At 41.6% G+C, this 23,725-nt stretch overlaps 1 protein-coding gene across 1 annotated transcript in view; it reads left to right on the forward strand.

Annotated features, from left to right (window-relative positions):
• ptk7b (protein tyrosine kinase 7b) overlaps positions 1 to 23,725 on the forward strand; it is a 49,336-nt gene that overhangs the window by 23,745 nt on the left and 1,866 nt on the right. The window contains exons 3-19 of the mRNA XM_049736403.2: positions 6,855 to 7,151; positions 11,765 to 11,867; positions 12,000 to 12,184; positions 13,345 to 13,492; positions 15,116 to 15,246; positions 16,685 to 16,951; positions 17,638 to 17,774; positions 18,032 to 18,167; positions 19,041 to 19,160; positions 19,519 to 19,668; positions 20,029 to 20,176; positions 20,743 to 20,870; positions 21,288 to 21,488; positions 22,302 to 22,463; positions 22,534 to 22,766; positions 22,848 to 22,928; positions 23,563 to 23,714. Of these exons, the coding sequence (XP_049592360.1) occupies positions 6,855 to 7,151; positions 11,765 to 11,867; positions 12,000 to 12,184; positions 13,345 to 13,492; positions 15,116 to 15,246; positions 16,685 to 16,951; positions 17,638 to 17,774; positions 18,032 to 18,167; positions 19,041 to 19,160; positions 19,519 to 19,668; positions 20,029 to 20,176; positions 20,743 to 20,870; positions 21,288 to 21,488; positions 22,302 to 22,463; positions 22,534 to 22,766; positions 22,848 to 22,928; positions 23,563 to 23,714 (2,779 nt within the window). The remainder of the gene's footprint in view (positions 1 to 6,854; positions 7,152 to 11,764; positions 11,868 to 11,999; positions 12,185 to 13,344; positions 13,493 to 15,115; positions 15,247 to 16,684; positions 16,952 to 17,637; positions 17,775 to 18,031; positions 18,168 to 19,040; positions 19,161 to 19,518; positions 19,669 to 20,028; positions 20,177 to 20,742; positions 20,871 to 21,287; positions 21,489 to 22,301; positions 22,464 to 22,533; positions 22,767 to 22,847; positions 22,929 to 23,562; positions 23,715 to 23,725) is intronic.

Raw genomic sequence — 23,725 nt, forward strand, 5'->3', positions numbered from 1 at the left:
TGACATTACTGTGGTTTATATATTATTTTTTTACACTAAATTCTCTGTTAAATTTTGCTCAGGCCATTTGCATGATAGTATGAGCACTTAAACGGCTTTCATGTTTGTGTAGACTCTTTGTGTGTTAAAAAATATATATATATATCAGACAAGGGGGAATAGTAGCCTTTCTTTTCTTTGTTCCCACTAAAAAGTCTCATTATCAGATTAGTGCCAAAATTTTGAGACGGAACACAGCCCAGTCTTCCTCACCTGAGCAAAACCTAATCCAGTCTAATCTAATAATTGCTTCCAAATTCACTGTCGGCAAAAAAGCAGTGCCTCAGGATGGCGGCTGCTTCAGAAGGCTTGCCTAGCCTGGGTAATAATACCCATGGCTCCTTTGAGGAACACCTCTCTGCATGTCACAAAGGTTATTCACTGCTGTTATTTGGTTGTTCTTTGTAAATCGCCGTCACATTTCTTTGTTCTACTTGCCCCCTCAACCTGACGACCCCGCCTTTGTCTCCAGGATTCAACGGCTACATGGCAAAGAATTAGGCAGAGTGTTTTTCAACAGTTGGCCTCTTATGAGTGGGTGTTGAAATCTGGTCGGACTCAGTAGAACTGTATTTTAGATGTCGCTTTGACATTCATCTTGACGGTTATAAAGGCAGGTGTGGAGGGACGGACACAGTAGGAGGACGTGATGAGCTATGTGTGCTCATATTTGCTATGAAATGGATCATGTGCAGCCAGCTGTCACATAGGCAGACACCTCCGCTATTTTATAGCCTAGCATAGCGTTGTGTTGAGGTCGCAATCTTCTGTGTTTAAGTAATTACTGAAAAAAAAATCTATCGTTATTACACTTAGTGTATTGTTGCAAAACTGTATTAGTCACCTAGTTAAGTTTGATGTCTCCTAATGTAATTGTGTTCATGACTGACGCCTGTTCCACTTCCTCTGCACATTGTTGCATCAGTATTTTTTTTTTATTCTTTCTATAATGAAGACCATGTGGGAACACATCCTCTTTAGTAAAAGTGAGGAGTGCAGGCATGTTAAAATTTAGTAGGATGGATGGGTCCTTTTGGAAAACAGTGTGGGAGGGTTGACATACATTTGTCAACTTCAGAAGCTTTTATGAGAAATCAATCTACTCGCAAACAAGACTTTTTGACTGTTAGTATCAGGTTTCAGAATGTAGATCACATACAGATTACGGTTTCTAAGCAAGAGCAGAGCAAAATGCTATGGGCTTTGGTCCACCCGGAGATCTTGCATACTGGTTGCCATGCCAGTGTTGCCTGGTAATAGGCAAGGGAATTGGGATCATTGGTGCAGAGGTTGTCGCCTGCTGTCAGTGGTACAAAGGAGAACACCATGCAGAAAATGGAAGCGCTCTCATTCATTATAAGCTTCATCATAATACATAAGCTTGGCCTTTTTTTTTTTTTTGCACCAAAGCGTATCACTTTACCCAGGGCAATTATCTAGTACAATATGAGCATGGATTGCAAAATGATAACGCGTATGCATACCCGTGATGCTGGGAAAAAAGTTAGCCTCTTTCAGTTGAATTTTCCTCTATGACCAGTGGATTGTCTCCTGCTGATTTCAAATCGTACAAGCAGGTACCTTTGTACAGACGATCTGGATTGAGGCAACTGGGAATTCTTTTCATACATTTTCTTTAAGGCATTTCATTGTTCAAGGTTGAATTCCATTTATCGAGTCTTAGCTCTTCCCTTGTCTCGTATTATGTACTGGGATTTAATTAACTAGTTGTACTGAGTGGAATAATACTGCCCGGAGGTGTGGTCTCATAGGAGGTGGATGTAGGCCTTAGCTGTTATGTTCTTCTTTAGACCACAACCTCCAGTTGAGACTGAATCGACAATGCTGCTTCCGTTTACAGCCAAGTAGTGCGCTCCATTTGAAGTCAAACGTTGATTCTAGACAATCAGAATTAAGCCATTAACATGTACAACTGAAATATACATGAATTATTACCGCTCATTCGGTGGCAATAATGAAGAACAGTACTACCATCTTTAAAAAAGCACATTATTTTTAATGTATTGTAATTTTTCTAAATGCGGTATTTTGACTTTATTGTAATTTATTAGATTTTGTAGATTCACCGCAATTTTAAATTTTTTTAGAGAATGACTTGTCTAATCAATGTTTATTTAACGGTCATGACTAATGCTTTTTCAAGAAAAATTGCTTTTTTGGAAGATGTCCTGCTTTTCTTTCATCATGTCTCTTTATTATTTTCATGGTTGGTACACAAATTTAATAGTGTTTATGTTGGATTTAATGGTGCCCTCTGTTTTGCAAGTTTTAGTTCAACCTTGTTGACAAAAGCCCACAAATGACAATAATGAGACAAGTCTATCGTGAACCTAACTGTCATTTTGGTTACAATGGTTTGACAAAGACGTTGTACCTGGTCTGATTGTCTCCTGTTAAACATCTCCGCTGTCACGATAACTAAGGACGCCCGACCTCTTTGTTTGGGCTACATTTCAGCTTCATGCTCTGCTGATTTCTTTGTGAGGTTCTTGCTGAAAGTACCAAGCCAATGTTGACACTCAGCTTTGCAAGGAACCATAGTATTAGCTTCAGGTTGGTGGTTATAAAAAGCACTTCAATAGAACCATTCCAAAGCATCAAATGGCTTTCATTTTCCCCAAATCTATATACAAAGCAGTTTCACCTTAATATATATTTTTTTCATCTCTGTGGTTCGCTCCGTTTTACATCCCCACTGACTAAAATGATAGTGTTTACTTTGCATTCCAGTGCAGCAGCAACTCTGGATCTTTCTAAATATCTGACTATTACAATATAACCATGTCTTCACTTGACTGATTCAGTTGAGCACGGCTCCATCATTCACTGCTCCAGTTAGAATTAATTGGCCACGGGCAGTCAGTTTCTTTTCCTTCCTTGACCGTGTTGTTCACTGTCCTGTCTGCTGCTCCTGGCACTCCGGCAACCGGAGTAGATGCTTTTAAAGAGAGAATAGTTCCCATAGCTGTATGCATTAGCATTCCCGCGCATTCTGAAAAAAAATGGATAGGAGCTTTTCCATTCAGTGCTCACAGTGAAAGCCCCCTGTGCTGCCTCCTAATAGGCATAAAACAATTATGCTTGCCTCTCCTTCCAAATCAAGCTGGGAATGACTTGTCAAATCCATGATTTATTGAATATTGACGTGAACGTGTCAAATGTTTTTCTTATTTTCATGCTTAGTATTTGTTAACTGGTTGCCCATTTGTTCGTGTATTCAGGAACGATCCACCGCCTGTCATTTTATCTGGTGATATTGATCTTGTGCTGGTTGAAGTATAGTCTGCAAATGTAAACCTGACCATTGTTGGCGGTCGTTCATTGTTATCAGTGGCAGAAAATCTTTGGGAATGATTGAAATTCTTGGTACTTGACAGGATGTATACACTGCTGCCGCTAGTGTAAACAGTGGGCTAATGTGTTGGGCTTTTAGAATTGTATGCCAGTTGGTGTCTGTAATGTCCTTGAGATAAACATCTGAGCACAGCAATGGCGCTTATTCCATTCAATGCTGCCGCTAGTGTAAACAGTAGGTTAATGTTTTAGGCTTTTAAAATTGTGTGCCAGTCGGTGGCTGTAATGTCCTTGCGATAAACATCTGAGCACAGCAATGCCAGTCAATGCATCAGCATGGCTGATTTCCATGAAACCAAGAGTCTGTTCCACCATCATGTTACTGGAAAACAACTATGAGCTCGCCTTGTTTTGACATGATACACTGAGATAACCCACATATTGTTGATATTTGATATGGGTTTTAATATCAGCATTTTTGTTGATATCACTGTGCCGTACCTTGTTAAAACAAATACCATAAGCACCATTATTACGAACGTCTCCATAATGGAGAGAGTATGAGACAAAACGACTTTTAACGCAAACTCATCCTCTTAGATTCTTCAAATGATTTTTTTTTTTTTTTTATTCGATTTTCTTTGCACTGCTGTGCAATTTTTCAGATACGTGAAGTCAGCAACTTCTGTCAGTGTTTGCTAACAGGCAGAACTGAACTCGGTATTAACTCATGCTGATTCTTGTACGGTGAATTTATGCACCAAGTCGACTTGAGGGTGACTTCCACCTGATACGGTGGTCAGCCAAAGCAAGCTTAATGGGGTCATCGGTGCAGTGAATCGAAGAGTTGAATGCGTAGACATTTTATCCGCTCAGCATCAGCCATCAGTCTTTAACCTACTTCTTACTTCCACTTTGTTGCCAGTTACTTTCATCGCACTGGATCTTAATATTGCATACGACCTGCTTTGCTTCTCTCACCGGTGCATTAGTGTGTTATTGTAAACAATTCCCGGAAAGTGCATATCGATCCCTATAATAGCCAGGAGTACCCACTCAGCTTTTGTAGTTGCAAAGCCAATTTTCCCATCCATTAATTTTCTGGGCTTTGGGTCACCATAGCAGCAGATTAGGGAAACAAAGGGAGGAGTCGTTCCATGGGTGGCCGACAAGGAGTGTCTGGAAAGGATCCTGAAATTGTAACTCAACCACCCGATGACGTATTTTGATTCTTTGGTACTATGACTGTCAGTTTTCCACAAGCAACTGGATTCTGTGTAAAAATTGTAAAGGCATTGTATTTATGTACTCATGATGTTTAGCGTGTTCTTGTACACATTATTTTTCTGCCCTGTGGCTATTACTCAAATCCCAAATGAGCTGTGATCAGCAGCGTTGCACCCTTTGAATGCTCATTAAAGACTTGCTTGCTTGCTTGCTTCAGATGCAGCCATACCTGACAGCCATCGTTTAGATAAAATCGGATCAAGCGAGGAAATAATTGACGGATTAATCGAAAATTTAAATAATAGTAAAACCCTTTCCCCCCGAGTCAATTATACACTAAACGTCAACATCTGCAATTTATAAGATTAGTGTGAATGACATCTGTAATTTTGTTTCGCAATTTTTCCAATGCTACCTCATTTTCACAAGTCTGGTAGTCATAATCCTGGTTTGTTCCCGCATTATCACTCAAATTTTCCCTTTCAACCCCCCACACTTTGAAGCTCCCTCAGAAGTTAGGATGTTGTTTGTCTTGCTTATCTCTTTGTATGTCTTGTCCCTCTGTGCACTCAGTCCGAGCATTCCTTACGTGCTCACAGGGAAAGCATGAGCGACATTACAGATTTTAATCTGGTGCACAGGCAAAGAAAGAAGGGAGATCCTCTGTACATGCAATTATATTATGCATCTATTTTTAAAGTGTGTTGGTGGGTGTCCCTATGAGACAGGCAGGGCTTCAATGTGCTTCATAGATGTAGGTCATGGCACCTGCCCTTCTTGGTTCGAGCTGCAGCACTGTGAACTCGGCAGACGTCCTCAGATGTGATAGACGGTGCCTCATCACCCTCCGCCTCTCGTCACTCATCGTGCGGTTGGTGTAAACACCTCATCTTTGTGTGCTCTCTGTCTCTGCAGGGACTTTTCCTGGAAGTTATTCCCTTTGTGCACTCGGGAACACACTCACACAGACATCAAATAGTTTGACGTAAACGTCACTCCACAGCTCTTGCGCTACTTTTCAAAATGGCACACCGAATATCATACTGTAGTCTTTGGCAATGCGGCTTAGCTTGGGGGAACTTGGCTGTCTCACAACTCAGCAGCATGCCTGGCATCGAGGCCTTGTTGTTGTTATGTGAACTGCATGTTAGGATGCTCGCTCGTCCTATTTTTACACAAATCTAATTCATAGCCTCTTAAGAGAGTTGTACGCGGCAGGATGCCCAAACATTGTGGCAAGTAGGGATGGGTATGTTACTGTTTCTACTCGAGTACTGTCAGTTTTCTTGCAGATTTTAGTTTACGTGTTCATCAGATGAGGAATAGGACACTACATTTTTGAGGGGTGGTGTGGGTCAAACATTGAGGTATTGCATCGACTGCAAAAAGCTCTTTTAACTTGATTGAAATATTTCTCACATGGCTTGGCTCCAATTTTTCCAATATGTGCAGACACATCGCTCCTCCAATAACACTCAACACCCACACACTGCTGGTGGTACGCTTCATCAGCTCTTAGCAGTGGACCGTTCCTTATGATAGCAAAGTTGACATCAGGTATGCTAACTCGCAGATGAGAACTCCCTTGAAAGATTATAGAGGTCCTTTGAGGTAGGTGTTGGAACACGAAGAAAGATGACTACTAAAGTTCAAACATAGTGAAACCAACTGGACTTGATGCTGAGGAATGTTTTTAATATGTAGCTAAATAAAATTTACACCACTGCAATATACACAACAGCACTAAAAAAACATTTTGTGAAACTTGGAACTCAAATTGAGCATTATCTTTGTCAAAGCAGGACTAGATCTCGCATTGAACTTTCGGTATTGTGCTGATCTGGCAAATGTTAGTGAAGTGCCCACAAAAATTCACTTACTCTCTTTCAAATTAAAGAAATCCACCACAACCACAAAATCATGTTGTATATTAAAATGACTGGTTGTATTGTGTTCTTAGATGTTTGGTTCATTCTTCCAATGAGCTCTGGTTAAATAGAGCAGCAAATAATGTATCTCACAGCCCTCGTAGATACGTCATGAAAGATTCAAGTTTGCGCGAGGATGTGAGTTGGAACACTTGGTGTCGCATTTGAGGGCTCACTGATGGCACACGACTGGTACATGTATGCGGGTATGTGTAGCTACGTGTTAGAATAGAAAAATCACGGCCTCATCAATTACAACACTCCCTGTAGCCGGTTGTAGTTTAGTCATGTCTCACACAAGGTCAGTTGTTCCTGTTATTTATTGTCCCTCTTTCTTCCTCTCAGTTTTATCCATCCAGGCTGTTGCCATCCAGTTCACCAAGGAGCCCAAGTCCCAGGATGCCCTGCATGGCCGTAGCGCCATGCTCCGCTGTGAGGTCAGCGATCCGACCGACATCACTTATAACTGGCTACACAATGGCCAGCGATTGGAAAACAGCGAGCGCCGCCACCAAGAGGGAAGCAATCTCAAATTCATCACTGTGGATCGCCGACTGGATGCAGGAAATTTTGAGTGTGAGGCACAAAACGCGGCCACGGGAGATTTTCGCCGCTCCACCAACGCCTCCTTCAACATCAAATGTAAGTGTTCCATTTCAGGCCAGGTTCTGAAGTTACACATTGAAAGCGCCTGCTTTTCCTGTGTGAAAATTACCAGTTGACAGGGTTTCATGATGGCAAAAAGGATGTGCGTCCGTCCACTTTCTGGATCAGGAACGCGAGACAAAAGTTGCAGTGTAGGTAGCGGCTAAAAAGCTGAGGGAATGGTTCCACTTTGTTGCCTTTTCCTTTGAGGCTTCCTCTTCTTTGCCCAATTGAAACTGGATACGAGTGCCAGCGAGCATGTGTTTCTTGTTGCTTATAATGTTTTTTACTGGATTGCTCTTTTCCCACGTGTCTTTAGACTGGACATTATGGAGTTGCTTTTACCTTCTAGCTTAGTTGGGATTTTTTGCGTCATTGTCGTGAAGGCTCCTTCAGAAGCAGGCACAAAACTCCGTCTCTTTCCTAAATTTACAACATAGCCAGACATCATTGTCTAGAAGAAATAAACTAGCTGGTCACATCTTGTGGTGCTACCTTTGGTACTAGTTTGGACTAAAGCACCTCCAGTTGGAATATTGCATTTTCCTTTTCCTCACTACATTTAGACAAGTATTTTCTTTCTATTTTTTGTGGCGGAGCATGATTACAATGAAAAAGACCTATTTGCAAACAATCTGTCATACTGAAGGAGCGATAAATTCAATTGTGTCGTTGCCAAAAGAAACTCATCCATTTTGTAAAGCTTGTCTAATGTCAAAGCAGCAGATTTAATGTGGTGTAATTAAAAATGATCCGGTGTGTTAATAAAGCTCAGCAAACATGTCGGACATGATGAAAGACCAGCTCTCACGACATTTTTAGTCAACAACTCTTTCTGGTGGCATTAGCATATCCATGCGTTACATGGCACGGTGAAGATTTAGAACCTTTTCCCCTCCCATTTGTTTATAGACGAGTGTAATCCCTTTTTAACAGTGAAGTGCATTACGATTCACATAGTGTAAATATGTGCAAATAGTAAACCTGTTAAAAAGCCCACCCAGACCAATTCCAGTGAAACCTTCATAGTCAAACGGAATCTGTTCTGGGAAACTGGTCAACCTTCAGTTGACCCTGTACAGTAAATTTATATATAAATTTGTCTTGTGCTGTTAGTGTTATCAACTCAGCCAAAACAAAATTTAAAAAAAACTCTGTAATCATATAAATTGAGGCTTCAAATTTGTGAAAAAAAAAAAAAAAAATAGCTTCCAGCTTCATGCAAGACGACTTACTAAATACTGTATCATCTTCATCTTGCAATTTAGATGTTCCTTTGTTGATATCATAAAATAGCTTTCAGTAATAAATCCTCCAGCATGAATTTGTATACCATGCTTGTTTTACTGCATCAACTCATTTGTCTTTGTCAAGATGTGCAGGTCAGCTTCTCTCTATGGATCACTTTACATAGATCAGACCGTGTTATGACAAATGCTCTCATATTTCCCCAACATATATTCAACGGGTGATAAAGCCCCACGCGGCTTTTAAAGACCCCCTCTGGCTCTAATTCTACTGGAGTGGTCACTCATGTGTATGCTACTTTGCGTGCGTAGTGGTAAATATAAGCTATGGGGGAGGGGCAGTGCGGTCTACATGTACTGTACCAGAGTTTGGTTTTATCCCGACCACCCTCCCCCGACTCCCCTACCCCAGCCTCTGGCGAGAGGGAGAGAGTTAATTTATCTTGCTCTCAATGGTGGGTAAGCAAATCTTGTCAGTTGAGAGTTATTCAGAGTAATTATCCCCCTCTGTGTTCACTAATAGGAGTTCAGCCCCCCCTCCGTCCTTTTGACCTGCCTGGTCATTGGGTCTCCATGGCGAGACGCGTCCGTCAAAGGCGTCGGGGCTGTGCCTCGTCTTTGTCAGCATGTTTGTTGGTCGTTTCGCCTGACGCCATGGAGCAACATGCAGACGGACTCTTGAAATCTGTTGCATGCGTTGGCAAGACTTTAGAAACACACTTGATGGTTTTTGCGCTCGCTATTTAATCTGCAAAACCTGCACTGAGCGAAACACACGTCGTCTTGCTCTAATCACCTCGAGTGTCCTTAACCTACATTTTAGTCAGAGCCATGTGTGCTCTTAAGGCATCCTTACAGATATCTAGTGCGGGTCCACTAGCTCGCATCCTGTCCATCTGTCCTCCTACATTTGGTTTGCATTTTCACATGAGCTGACAAAACGCAGCTGCTCATCAGCCTCACCCTTGTGCTCTACCTTCTGACAGCAACATCATCTCCGGTTGCTGATTGAATTTAAAGTTGTCGGCCTGTTGGCCTCTGTCAAGCGGAGCTGATCAAATGAGACACCACACTTTTCCCTGGCCTTCATTTTTTATTTATCCATCCTTTTCACAGCATGAGTCCAGTCTTCATTTACATACACACATGGTACTGCCAGTCAAATACAAAGCCCGGAATACCTCGCCTGTGTAACACAATCCACCATGGCATTTTTCAGAAGGTGAGAACAAACAAGCTCACTCGTAAACTCCTGCCTTAACGGTAACATCCTCTCAATTGATCTATTATCATCCTTGATTTGATCTGTCTTCCTGTTCCGCTTCCAACAACATAATAATGATTATACAACCTTGGTTATGGTTTTTAAGGGGCACACTCACTCACTTAGTCATGCATTCTGTTATGGATTATGAGCAAGTACCGGTATGTGTCCCTCTTAATGGGTTATGAAAGACTGCCTTCTGTTTGTCAAGTGGACAGCTGCAGAAACCTGAGCTAAGGACTTAAGTGTTAGAATGTGCAAGTGTGAAGAAATCTAGTTCAAGCTTGAACCAAAATAATGGGATGGTGAAATAAGTTCCAATGTGTCAATAGTTTATTGTGTTTGTGAATAGCTTTTTGTACACCAGAGGTCAACGGTGGGCCATGATTCGTTTAAATGCACACGCTTGCAGTGTTGGAAAAAAATAAAACTCCAAGAAAATAAACACTGACTCACAGGAAAGTGTTAGAAACCACTTGTATCCAACGCCCACCTGTTTTTCAAGGCAGGTTTAAACAACTGCCTTTATTTGCAAGCGAGCTTTGACTCAGTCCGACATGGTGATAGTCATTGCGCTGAACTCTTTCCGACACTCAGCGTTTACGCCATCTGTTTTTTGTCGGAACCCTAAAGTCCCTTTGAACCAGTAAAAGCCAATGCGTCTGGCCTGAGATCCCTGTATAGCCTTCACCTCCCTTCACCAGAGCGACCTTGACCGAGACGGACAATTAGCATAGTTGTCAAAGGCTTTCAGACGTGTGCGCACAACAAGCATGCTTGAGGGCACTTGGATATTTCCTCTTGCTTACTGCAGCGTGAGCTGCATCTCACTCATCACAGCATGCAAATGCACGTCATTGACAGACACACACTAATGTATGTAAACTATTGGGAGATGTGTGCCATTTTTTGTCACGGTACTGGCTTTCAGATAAGGGTGGGTTAAGGCTATTTAGTGGGAGCATATTAATATTGACAGGTCTCCCTGTAGTGCCTCAGTCGGCTTCCTCCTGTCTCTTCACGGCTGTCTCAGGTGATGCCATGAATATTTCGTAGATAATGTAAAGAGCGGTGGCTGCTAACACTAGTCAGCCACAGTCTGGAAAGAATGACTAAGGGCAACCCAAACAAAAATGCTGTGTCGGTTATTTAAAATGAATTTCAAATATGTCTGGCCTCTGAATTATTAACATTTCTTGGTGTTTTGTTCGTAAACAGTATGAAGCATGTAGCTTCAGCCGTGGCTAGAATTCTAGAATGTGATAAATCCAGTAGACCCAAGTTTTTGAGTCCATCATAAAACAATCAGTTATTTTTGTTTTCAAACATTTCAGGCAAACCCCTCAATTTAAAGATGAATGATTTCAGGAAAAGATTGAATTGGGAATTTTGTAACAGATTTTGCAATTTCAATTCATTTTTTTGCGTGTGAAATACTGCAGTTGATAAACGTGTAACAGATTCTGGGTGAGCCAGGAGCACTGCAAAAAAAAAAATAATAATCTAAGCTTTGGCAATCACATGATCCTTTCGTCTGGAATCGCTATTTCGGTCATGAAAGGAGAAATCATTCAGCTTTACTTCAAGTCCAAACCCCCAATCTTTCCATATAACGCATTCAGGTGGACCTGAGGATTAATTTCTTTCCATCCACATTGTTCACTTTCATCTGTGACTCAATAGATCAGGTTTCATGACACTCTCCCTTTGCTGTCTGAAAGAGGAGTACAGTAAGAGTCAGTTTATTTTTCTCATGGTAAAAGTTCAGGGAACATTAATTGACCCATTGTCCTTATCATTTGATTTTATTGTACCTCTAAGTTTTCCAAGAAACGTGACAGGAATATAGCGAGAATAATGTGCATCAATATATTCAACATTGCATGGGGTAATTAAGAATCCTCAGTTCCTTTTTTTTTTTTCCCTTGCTGTCAATATGATGTGCCATTAGTGTCAGTCTTGCAGGCCTACTGGGTCATATATGTCCCATGACAGGGAATAACAGGAGAGCATTTAACTCAATGTATCAACCCGACAATTTCTCTACTACTACTTGTCTGCTTTCCTCTCACTTGACATCTTTGCTGTTTTTCTTTTAGGGTTGGAAAGCGGTGGCGTGACATTAAAGGAGCCCATCTCAGAAGGGGAAATTGAGAGCTCAGCGCCGGTCACGCTTCGCTGTCACATTGACGGACACCCACGGTGAGTATCACCCCAAGATCACTGTTTTATAGGAATGGTGAAGTTCCTTCTGTCATAGCCTATAGTTCCATTTTTCTTTATTGGTCCGCTTCACCGCCTTCTCCTCATCCCTATTTCACATTTTACTCCCAGGCCGACCTGCCAGTGGTTCAAAGACGGGGTTAAACTGACTGAGAAGAGCCATCAAATCAACAACAAGGAGCGGACGCTCACAATCAAGAGCGCCACTCCAGATGACAACGGTCTTTTCTATTGTTGTGCCAAGAACGCAGCCGGACACGTCTGCAGCAACAGTAACTTCACTCTCAACATTATCGGTGAGCTCTACACCCAATTACAAGTAGGACTACGTCGTTTGTTGGCTTTGACACTTTTTGTGTTGAGTTTCCGGTTACCTCATAACCACCCTTAATACTGCCATAGGGCTTCACTTTGAGACAACTTTGACAGATTTGAGCAAGTTTTCAGTGTCATCACCGTCTCGTCATAAAGTTCTTGGGTGGGCCGTGTGTATAATATGAGGGCTCTGTACGCTATCATGGCCTATAATCGGATACGTTTCTGGACATAGCCAGAAATGAAAGATGAGCTCTTTAATTTTACAGGTTCACTCTTTTATGTGGCAACTGGGAATTTTTTGCTGATGACAGTAATATGAATTAAATGAGTTCCTAGCTTATGATTTGTTTTTTTTAAAAATAACACATTTAAGTAAAAGGTTTCAGTAATTATTGTGAGCGGTCATAAATCCTTTTGCAACTGTCTTTTCCGCTCTCTTGCCATGTGTGATCATTGGGCAGACTGACTGACTTCCCCTATAGTAATTGCAAACTTTAAAAAAAAAAGAAGAAAAAACTGGCTGAAGGACATTTCACCAAGATAACTAATGCTGAGTTTTCAAACATCTCCAGTGAAGCGTGTTCATTACTCAACTTTTGAAATCTTATCAGTTATATGGTAGAAAGTTTTTTTTTTCCTGTTCCTTTTTATTTCTTGTGGTCTCGTTGTTCATCAGCCCTGAGCCAGCTTTTTTCTCGGCTGAATCTTATTACTCTACTTAAAAATATATCAATACATATGAAAAAATCTTTTATTGGAGAGCTACTATATATCTTTGAAGAAAATGCCATCTACAGTAATCACCTGATAAGTTCATAATACAATATCATACATTTCAGGGTGTTCAAAAAATGTATGTTACCTTAAGCTTTGAATTTAAATACAAGGATTTTTTCCACCCCCGGACAACAGACAGTCCCATTATGTGCTCCAGCTGTCATAAAAATGATGGTCTGATAAGCCTCTGGTCAATGGTCCAGTGACCTAATTAAGTCTACCTGTGGGCCCCGGAGGTGCTGACATAAACCAGCACCTGGGAGCTGTTGGCACTTTTTAATAAGCGCACGCATGCGGTAGTGCTTGGTGGCCAAAAGCCTGCAGATATAATCATGGAGATGTTTGTCTGCCTCTTTTATAGATAAGAGCTTTCCTCGACCAGTAGTCACTCCCGAGGACCAGGTGGTTCTGAAGAACGAAGAAGCTGTCTTCCACTGCCAGTTTACAGCCGTGCCGCCTCCCGCTCTGGAATGGTACCATGAAAGCGAGCTGCTGGTTAACAAAACTCGGTAAATCCTTACTGCAATATCCCAGGTTTTTTTTTTCCCCTTCCGTTGCCACATTGTTCCCTCGCCTTAGTTTAAAATTCCACCTTCTCCGAATCAGCTCTACTTGTTTTACTGCGTAGTTGCGGTCCATTCCCTTGAGTATCATAACCTGGAACCCTGGAGTGGTACTTTCAGCTTCCATTTTGTTCTGCAGCTCAGGCTCGAGATGAATTGCACATTAAAGAATGTTATTACTGAAACTAATAAGAATGTTGTAAAGTTCCTTTGCTACCTGCTGTACTTCATTTCGACGTGACCGTTCCTACCAGCCTATCAAACTGCAATCATCGTACCAGCACGTACCCTATAAACATGTACGTGTTCAATCACATGTGTCAAAAAGCAAGCCTGCAGGTCAGCTGTGGGAAAAAAAATCTGGCCTGCTGGATGATTTAAGTTTTGTAATAATTACTGGTCAGTTTATGTTTCTCATGGTTTACTGATAAGAGTCATGAGCAGATGGGCCGCACTTTGATATAACTGCAAGTTTGTAAACGGGAAATAAATGGGCCTTTGTTTATCCAGCCAATGGTTTATTAGTCATGTCATCCCTGCAGAAAATAGAACTAGGATTGTAATCATGGTGTGCAATCTTCACACATCACCAAGGTAGTAGTGACTCGACAGTGGGAATATTAGCACTCAAGTAAGGGCTCTGAAGTAGCCTGTTTTATGTTTATTGATCAGGGCAGAAAAATACAGCCCTGCATCATCACTTAGGCACCACACCCCAATCCTGCTTTCGGTACATAAAATATTACTAAAAAAAGCATGACCAAGGCAGTTTTGCGAGCATAAAACCCTCTCTCCGGAGGAAAGTACATGAAAACACTTCCCGGTGTCTATTTTATGTCGCTATGAAAAACGTCTGCTGTCTTTGTCAATATATTGAATATAATCTCCATTGAAGGTGCACTTCCAAACTTTTTTGAACAGAGATGATATGAAAAACAGATTTTGGGAGAGTCTTCTCTGGAAAAAAAGTATACTGATGCTCATTCACTTGTCCCCTGCTCCCTAATTTGCAGAGCGTCAAATAAAAATAGTTTTTAACCCCTATTTGCGCACACTAGTAATTATATCACTGTCGCAAAATTACAACGTATCCCATCAACATGAACATGCATGTTTGTAGAAAGTATTACCTTACTAGTGGAAGTTGCTGGTTCTATTTTCACTTATTGTTTGTTCTTTTGTCTTTTGCCTATCCACCCCAGATGTGGACTTCACAATCAGCCTGTATTTAATCCCCACCCTGTCTGTCAGTGCCACTGAATGGCTGTTGAGCCTGCCAGAGGTCAAATTGGGCCATTAGGATGGGCCTCCAACATCACAAGACGTTTTAAAAATAACTTGCTATGTAGGACACTTATCTGTATGTTGTGTTGAGGGAATTTATTTGCCTTAATTACAACTGACTTGGTGCACCACATGTTTCCCTTGGTCAGCACGGTTAGGAAACCCTGTTTGGCATCCATTAGGGTACTGGGGGCTTCTGGTGATGTTTATGGTACACTGCTGGCAAGAAAAATGATTGAGTTGGTGGAGGTTTATATGTTTTTTCCCCCCCCCCCCCCCCTCCAGTATATTCCTGCTGTCCAATGGGTCACTGCTCATCACCCAGGTCAAACCCAGGAACACGGGCTTGTACAAGTGTGTTGGCCGCGGTGTCAGCGGCTCCCAAGTCACACATGAGGCTTCGCTACTCATTGCAGGTACACACACATCCACATTTCCAGCAATCGATTTGCTTGAAGATAAACAACTTCTGTATCTGAGGGTGTGACGTGAGGGCATTTCAGTTACGTACAGTATGGCTCTGCTCATTCATTGAGCCACATTAAGCCAGATAATCACATTTCCTTATCGGCATCCGGTCCAGCTGTATTCTTCTCACTCATGCTGGAACACTTTACCTCTTCCTCTTTGTGTGTTTTGCCTATCACGTTTGCTAGTATGGAACAATTGACACTTTCCGCCTATGAGATTATGAAAATATACCATTCAGCTGAACCAAAATGCAATTATTATTTTTTTTTTTTTACCCCCATTAAGTTATTCAATTTTAATAGTATTGGAATGAAAATAAATATGATGAGCTGCAGTATTTGAAATTACATTGTGTAAATAAATACACCCACTCAGAATAAAAACTGCCTGACTCAGCAGTGCAATCGAAACATTGTCTAGACACATGAGAACTGTTATACGATATTGCACAGATAGTGTGCAATATGAGCTCTGAACAGAACCACTGAAAAATTACTTCAATGACTGTTGCAGTTTAAGGCCAGGCTGAATTGTATCCGTCTTGCAAGCACATGCAAGTCAAATATTTTGAACCCGGCCGCTTAAGGCAGGAATTTCTTTCTTTTACTGTCCCGAGGAATGTTTCCCCTCTCAAACTTCTATTTTTTGGTTCAATGAAATAAGACCGCATCTGGAGTTTTAACCCAATGAACCGCAGCTCCATTTAAATACCTTAATTCACCTAATCTGATGGTAATCCCTTCGGGCATTAAAGGGGATTGTGTCACAATAGAAGTCATTATTTGGTGACAAGTTTAAACAGTCTCTCCATCATAGTTCCACCTCATTCATTTCATAGCCCAAATACCCAGCCACCTCCTTCTTTCCCAGCTCAGCCTCTCTTTAATCTGCTGAAATACATACAGTATGTGCATTTTCCTCTGTTCATATTAAACCATTTTGACGGGAAGAAGTTGAAGCTGGTGACCAACTTGACTCTCCTTGCCCAATAAAATATTAATGATTAGGTAAAAAGATGTTTCATACAGTACAGTGGGGTCTTGTGGGTCTTTGTAGCAAAGATCACACTCCATTGGCTGTATAGCTGCTGCCAACTTTGATATGGCTCACCTCACAAAGACCCTTGTTCATTTAATTCTCTTACTTAAAACAACCTATATTCTCAGTCTCCTACTGTTCCCTTTGTTCTTGAATTACTGGGGGGGTGGTGAGTTTCAGTAAAATACCGGAAATCTGTCAACAGATTAAAATATACTGTAGGCAAGGGCATGCGATTCATTCCAAATCAAATCAGAAGATAGTTTGATGGTTATGAATCACAAATATTAAAATGTCTGTCGTGTCACAGTTCCGTTCCCTTCTCCTCTCTTCTCTACACAACAGAGATTGATGACATGAAGTCTAAGACGTCAGAGGTTTTCACAGCTGACACCCTGCAGCGGGTCCCTTGCTATGCCCCACGGGGGCGACCCCAACCTGAAGTTTGGTGGGAGAGAGGCGGTCAGCGGTTGCCCACAGAGGGACGAGTGTACCAGGATGGCTCGGATCTGGTCTTCAGTCCAACGGAAGCGGGAGATTCTGGAGTCTATACCTGCGTTGCTCAAAACAAGGCAGGCCGCAGGACACAGGAAGTTAACTTCACTGTGGCCAGTGAGTCCAAAACAATCTCTATACATTACACACTGGTTGACCATTATTTATAAGAAATTAGAATCGTACTCAATGATGACTCAATCCACTTTTTTGTTTTTATATTTAATGCCACATGATGGAAGAAAAACACCATTGGCTTATTTGACAAGGCTATGGGTTGACCTAGGAAGTTCCTCTCCTCACTTTAATATTGCCAAGTCCTTGGCACCACAATGCCATAACACAGTGAACACAGTGTGTGTGTGTGTACGTGTGTGTGTGCGTGTGTGCATGTGTGTGTGAGGGGGGGGGGGGGCACTCTTAGCCCCCCCCTTACAGTTTGAATATAATTGAAGCACAAACAGCTAAAGAAATCAAATGTCCTATCCAATATGTATTTATTAATCCAATGTAAATCAGATCTACCAGTACATCTGCAGTGCATGTCAGATGTTGAAATGCAACGCATATAAAAACACCTGCTATAAATCAACAATGTAAACTTTGATACAAATGCAGGATCACAATAAATAATGCCTTAGAGCAGCACATAGTTTTCTATTAGACACACAAGTAATACGCATATGGAGTTGAGTCAAGCTTGCCACACAGTTGATTACTTGGCTGTTACAATTATAACGTGTGTGTGAGAGAGACTGTAAAATGTCTTGGCTCATGTGATGTACACGTGTGTTCTCCTTCAGCCTCCCCCGTGTGGGTAACACGGCCCCAAGACAGTCCTTTGGAAGAAGGTAAAGCGGGTTATCTGCACTGTCATGCCAAAGCAACTCCTGAACCTGTGGTCACGTGGCTTCGCAACAACATCATGATCACAGCAGAGGTCAGTTGTCACAGTCACATTCCACACTGGCCTGTGTGATGACGCCGTTTTAGGCTTTGTAGATAGTTTGGGATTTGGGGATCGTTTGACTTTCTGCTTGAGCTATTGCAAAGTGTTGGCTGTTGAACATAAACTTGTTCCCCCATTAATATTTATTAAAAAAAATCCTGTTGCTATATATTCCCCCAAATGTTTCCACAATGTCATGCTCATTTTCAGACAATTTAGCTGGGCTTGTCTTGAAATGTTCTTGCCAGGATTCTCGTTTTAAAGTATTCCCAAACGGCACCCTGAGGATCAACAACGTCGAGGTGTACGACGGACAGATGTACGGCTGTGAGACCAAAACAGTGGGTGGCCGACTATCTGGCCAGGCCAGAGTCACCGTGCTGGGTAAGACAGTAATATTTATCTTTGCTTTGCCTTGTTGGCGTAATTCCAAAACAGATCAGTAATGCAGTGCTCAGGGAAAATCTAAAACAAATGTGGTCATGCCTTTGGGCCTGTGTGTGTGTTTCTTAAAATAGGAAGAGCTGGAGGACACCCACGGAGGTGTTAAATGTGACTCATGCGCAGCAGCTTTAGTCTGACCTCCTTTGTAACACTTTTCTCTAAAATGAATGCTTCTGCAGATGATATGACGTGCCATTGTTATGTCTGCCTGCTTTCTCTATTTCGAAGATGTTCGCCTCTGATACTTTTCAGTTCTCTTCGCTTAAAAGTTCTTTTCGCTTGTGCACATTGCACAGTTTTCTCAGGTGTGTTTGAATCTTTTAAAGAGGAATTTCCGGTTTAGGCTAAATCACAGTTTTAAGTGTTAGGAATAGTAACTGTCGAATGGAAAAAAACAGTGAATTGAGTCATTCATGTCTGCTGCACATTTTTTTGTTTGGCCACACTTTTATCTGGAATGTGTTTAAGTTGCATATCTTCCTTATTATTGGCCAAAATGTGTTCCTTCGATTATAAGAGTTTAAGAGAGAATATTGAAAACATACAAACATCATGAATTTAAATAAAGCCGAATATGCAGATTGCCTAAAATCATCTACAGCCATGTAGTTCATTTTCTTCTGCCTTAACAATTTAAAATTTTGTCAAAGTATACAAAATATCACTGCTTCAGAGTGCTGGGGAAAAAAAATGTGAATATTGATTTTGAAAATGCTTGAAACATATTCAATCAGCTCGATATGCGCCGCCACTTCCCCTTTGTGTCAGCCGTGTGTGTAATACGTGTACGTGTGTTGTTTTGACTTGTTTCAGAGAAACTCAAGTTCACCCCAACCCCACAACCCTCCCAGTGCCTGGAGCTGGATAATGACATCACCATCCAGTGCTCGGCTAAAGGCAGAGAAAGTCCCACCATACGCTGGACTAAAGCAGGTAGGCGCTAAGATCTTAATATTTGGGTCAAAATGGAAATTGCAGTTCAAGATAAGGCAAGGAAAATAATAAACAAAATTCCTCAGCTTGTCTCAGTGTAGTATCAGTTTAACAAGCGCTCAGGAAATGGAATTAAATGTAGCTCTCATACATACATTAATGCACGCCTCTCTGTGCCTGTGGGTTTTCCCAACGTACTCAGTATTTTTCACAGATGCTTTTATGTCTATATAAATGAAGTAATTGTGGCTGATGCAAGAAATGTGCTGATCTCTGACTAGATGAGCCTCATAAATTATTGTTTGCAATGTATGTTCAGTTGTTTTTAATGTCTGTTGTCTTTTGTCGCCCCCTGCAGACGGAGGAGACCTTCCACCTCATGTGGAGCAGAAAAACGGCCAGCTTCACTTCTCCAAAGTCACCCGCAGTGACGCTGGCAATTACACCTGCATCGCCTCCAACAGCCTTCAGGGGGAGATCAGAGCCTTGGTGTCCCTCACAGTGGCAGGTAAATAGCCCATTCATCATTGTAGACGCGGGCAGCTTTGAGAGAAACTTGCACAACTACATACGCCACGCCACCACTCCCATGCTGCAAGTCGTTGTGGTTTCAGTATATTTGAGGGTACTTTGATGAGTAAACATTTAGTGATCATTCTCAGTAAGCGGCACCATTTACTGGCTCTCGGTGGCCTTTTTTACAGCCTCGTAATGAAATTACACTTGGCCAGCAGAGTGTGACTGTGAGCAACCACAGTCGCCACAGCCTTTTAGTTTGCGCCCACATGAGAACAAAGAGTAACTGAAGATAATGTATTGTGTGTGTGTGTGCGCGTGTGTGTGTGTCTTTTCCATGTACACATTTTAGTGTACATTCGTTTTAAAGTAGAGCCTGAGAATACGACAGTGTATCAGGGCCACACGGCTATACTGCACTGCCAGGCCACCGGAAATCCCGAGCCTCACATCCACTGGATGGTAAAAGACAAGACGCTGGACATCAGTCGGAACAGAAGGTAACGAAGATATGACATCATCTCTGCATCTTAATGCCAAAAATACACTTTATAATTCATACGTGGAATAATCTGTACTAGAGCTTGAGTGAAACCATCATTACCAAATAACTATGTCAGGGGTGTCAAACTCATTTTTTTCGCGGGCCACATTGTAGTCATAGCTTCTTTTGGAGGGCCATTATGACTGTCAACTCAAATAAATGAGCACCTCATATTATATACAGTAAAAGCTACAAAACAAACTGACAAATAACTTGTTTTCAAATCAGACGAGTAAAAACTGGTCAAATATTTAAAAAAAAAAAGATATTAAAAGTGAAGACAATTTGCAATTTTAGTAATGACACACAAATTTGTCTTTGCGGGCCACATAAAATGATGTGGCGGGCCGTATCTGGCCCCCGGGCCTTGAGTTTGACACCTGTGAACTATATGTTTTCTCAATACACCCATGTCCATTTTTCTAAATATATGGTTGAGCTGCTGAAGTGATTAAAAGTTACTAGCATCGTTTAGAGTGGTGCAAAAGATTGTTTCCTTAAAATGATCATTCCTTCTCTCAGGATTCAGAAGATGGCTAATGGCTCCCTGGTGATTTCAGACGTCACAACAGATGACACCGGCAGATACACATGTGTGGCTGGAAACAGCTGCAGCATCAAAGACCGCGTGGCTCAGCTCTATGTCGTGGGTAAGTTACGCACACACTTATCAGAGCACGCACAGTGTAGACACAAGGCACAATTCCACATGTTGGATGAAAGCGTTCATTAAACCTTCCCACTCGTCTTGTCATTGCACTGACAGGTTAATAACCATGTCTACCTTTGTTACAACCACAGCTGTCAGTGGGTTGATGGAACTGGGCAGGCGATAGATCTAATACTGTTTTGTCTCCTGTGTGTTGTCTGAAGCTTGAATATACAGTCAGGCTTTCATTAAGATTGTCTGTGAGAGAAGCTCAACTATACAGTCATACTTTTTCACACCCCATGTGAGAGGATAGTGTGCCACCGACAAATGACATTTTGCTCTGACAAAATGAAATGAAATTGTCTACTCTTGTTCTTTTTTATTAATGCACCGCTTGGATGTGTGCACCCGTTAGATAAACCAGCACAGACGCACGACGAGGATGAAGACAGAGCGCCTTACAAGATGATTCAAACCATCGGCTTGTCTGTGGGGGCGGCTGTGGCGTACATCATCGTGGTGCTCGGCCTCATGTTCTACTGCAAGAAGAGGCGCAACGCCAAAAGGCTGCACAAACGTCCAGATGGAGAGGAGCCAGAGATGGAGTGTCTTAATGGTATGCTTTTTTAATTCAGACAAACGTTTAAACCTTTATTGTCTTATTGAGCCAGATATTCTCAAACAGGATAGAAAGTGTTGCAGTGGAGTATGAAAACTTAAGATTTGGATATTGTTGGAATGTGTTGTAAAATACAGTAGATACAAGGATACAGGTACTACTGCTGTTGAGTTTTAAGATGCAGTCTTATGTAAATTTGGAAACTCCAGAATTTCCCCGGCTTAGTTTTCTACAAACATGAGAAGTCAAGGTGTTTGCTGCCATCTTGTGTTCATTCTGTGAACTTCAGTGAAAAACATGAAGCCTCAAGTTTTTAATTGTTAACAGTCTCTTCCATGCAATGATGGCATTGTAAAAATCGAACTGAAACAAATACCTAATCTTAGACTGTAACTATGGTAATGAACTAACTAATAATAATTTAAACATTTGCAAAAGATCAGCTGTAAGGATGAGGCTGTGTTGCTAAACCATAGCTTTGATTCAGATTTCACTTTTGGCCGCAATTAAATTTGAACATGCAATGTTAACTTTTTCAGCCTCACTATGTTAAAACCATAGTAGATGAAATTGTAGTTTTTGTTGTTTATGGAGGATCTCATTGTATCCTGTTCCCTTGAGAAATCGGAGCCTGAAGCACAAGAAGCATCGATTCCTAAAGCATTGATTCTTGCAGGTGACAGATGTTCACCCTTTAGTCGTAGTAGGAGGATGTTGCACTCTCACAATTTTTTTTACTAAATTCACGTGAGCGCTGACATTCTTGAAATAATTCTGAAATGGTCACGGCCATCATGTTTTGCTTGTCAGGAGGCGCCATTCAACAAAATGGCCACACCGCCACTGAGATCCAGGAGGAGGTGGCACTCACCAACATGGGTACCATGGCAACAACCGAGAAGCGCCACAGCCACGCTAACAGTGACAAGCTGCATTTTCCCCGCGCGAACCTGCAAACAATCACGACCTTGGGTAACGTGCACTTGCTGCTGCATACAAACACGAAGTAAGACGTCGACCCAAACTGTGACGTGCGGTGCAGGTAAAGGAGAGTTTGGCGAGGTGCTGCTGTCCAAAGCCAAGGGCATCGAAGAGAGGGAGGAGGAGACGGTGGTGCTGGTGAAGAGCCTCCAGACTCGAGATGAGCAGCTTCAGCTTGATTTCCGCAAGGAAGCGGAAATGTTCGGCAAGCTCAGCCACCCCAACGTAGTTCGCCTGCTGGGTCTGTGCAGAGAGGTCGAGCCACACTACATGGTCCTGGAATACTACGACTTGGTACGCTTGCTGAAAGACGCCGGTCGATGATTCAGGAGAATTTGACGCTTCACTTTGTCTTTTGGGTGTTTGTCAAACCAGGGAGACTTAAAGCAGTTCCTGAGGATTTCCAAAAACAAAGACGACAAAGCGAAATCTCAGCCTATCAGCACCAAGACCAAAGTAAGTGTTCTGAATTAACGCACTTTTCAAAATTAGAACTCATTACCCATCAAACTTTGATCCTCAAATTAGCCTTTCAAAGTTTCCCAATACTTATTTATTGTCAATGTATGTGGACAAGCAGACAATAAAAAAAAAATAGGTCAATGTTGAGTATGGATAAGGTAAGATTTAGGTATTTTGCAATAATAAAACACTGCTAACTGAAATATGTAATGCCTTGATTTTTATTAAAATGTCTTCCCAAAACTAAAATAAAAAACAATTATACATTACACAAAAGACCCATGGTACATTACATTACATTGCATTAGTTAAGATCACAATATAACCATACACATTAACATTGAATTGAAATACATTTATATAAATCATGATGATTTAAAAAATTGAAATTGAATCATGTTAAACATCCATATAATTATGGCCATCCAAAATCATACAATGAAATTAACTAGAGTAGCAGATATTCAATTTCAAACGAGTGAATACCAAATGGCAGGTTTTAATTCTCACATCCTATTTACTGGCTGTAAATTCAATCTTACTTAGCGGTCCATCTATTTTGTCATCAACCCTCCACTGTGATCATGAGCGCGACATCCAATAATGACTTGAGCCTTCCTCCTATCAGGTTTCCATCTGTGCCCAAGTGGCTCGCGGGATGGAGCATCTGTCCGTTCACCGCTTTGTTCACAAAGACTTGGCAGCCCGAAACTGCCTTGTCAGCAGTCAGAGACGCATCAAAGTGTCGTCGCTCAGCCTCAGCAAAGATGTTTACAAAAGGTTAGATGAGT

Source organism: Syngnathus scovelli, chromosome 12 (assembly GCF_024217435.2).
Source record: "Syngnathus scovelli strain Florida chromosome 12, RoL_Ssco_1.2, whole genome shotgun sequence".
Classification (NCBI taxonomy): Eukaryota; Metazoa; Chordata; class Actinopteri; order Syngnathiformes; family Syngnathidae; genus Syngnathus; species Syngnathus scovelli.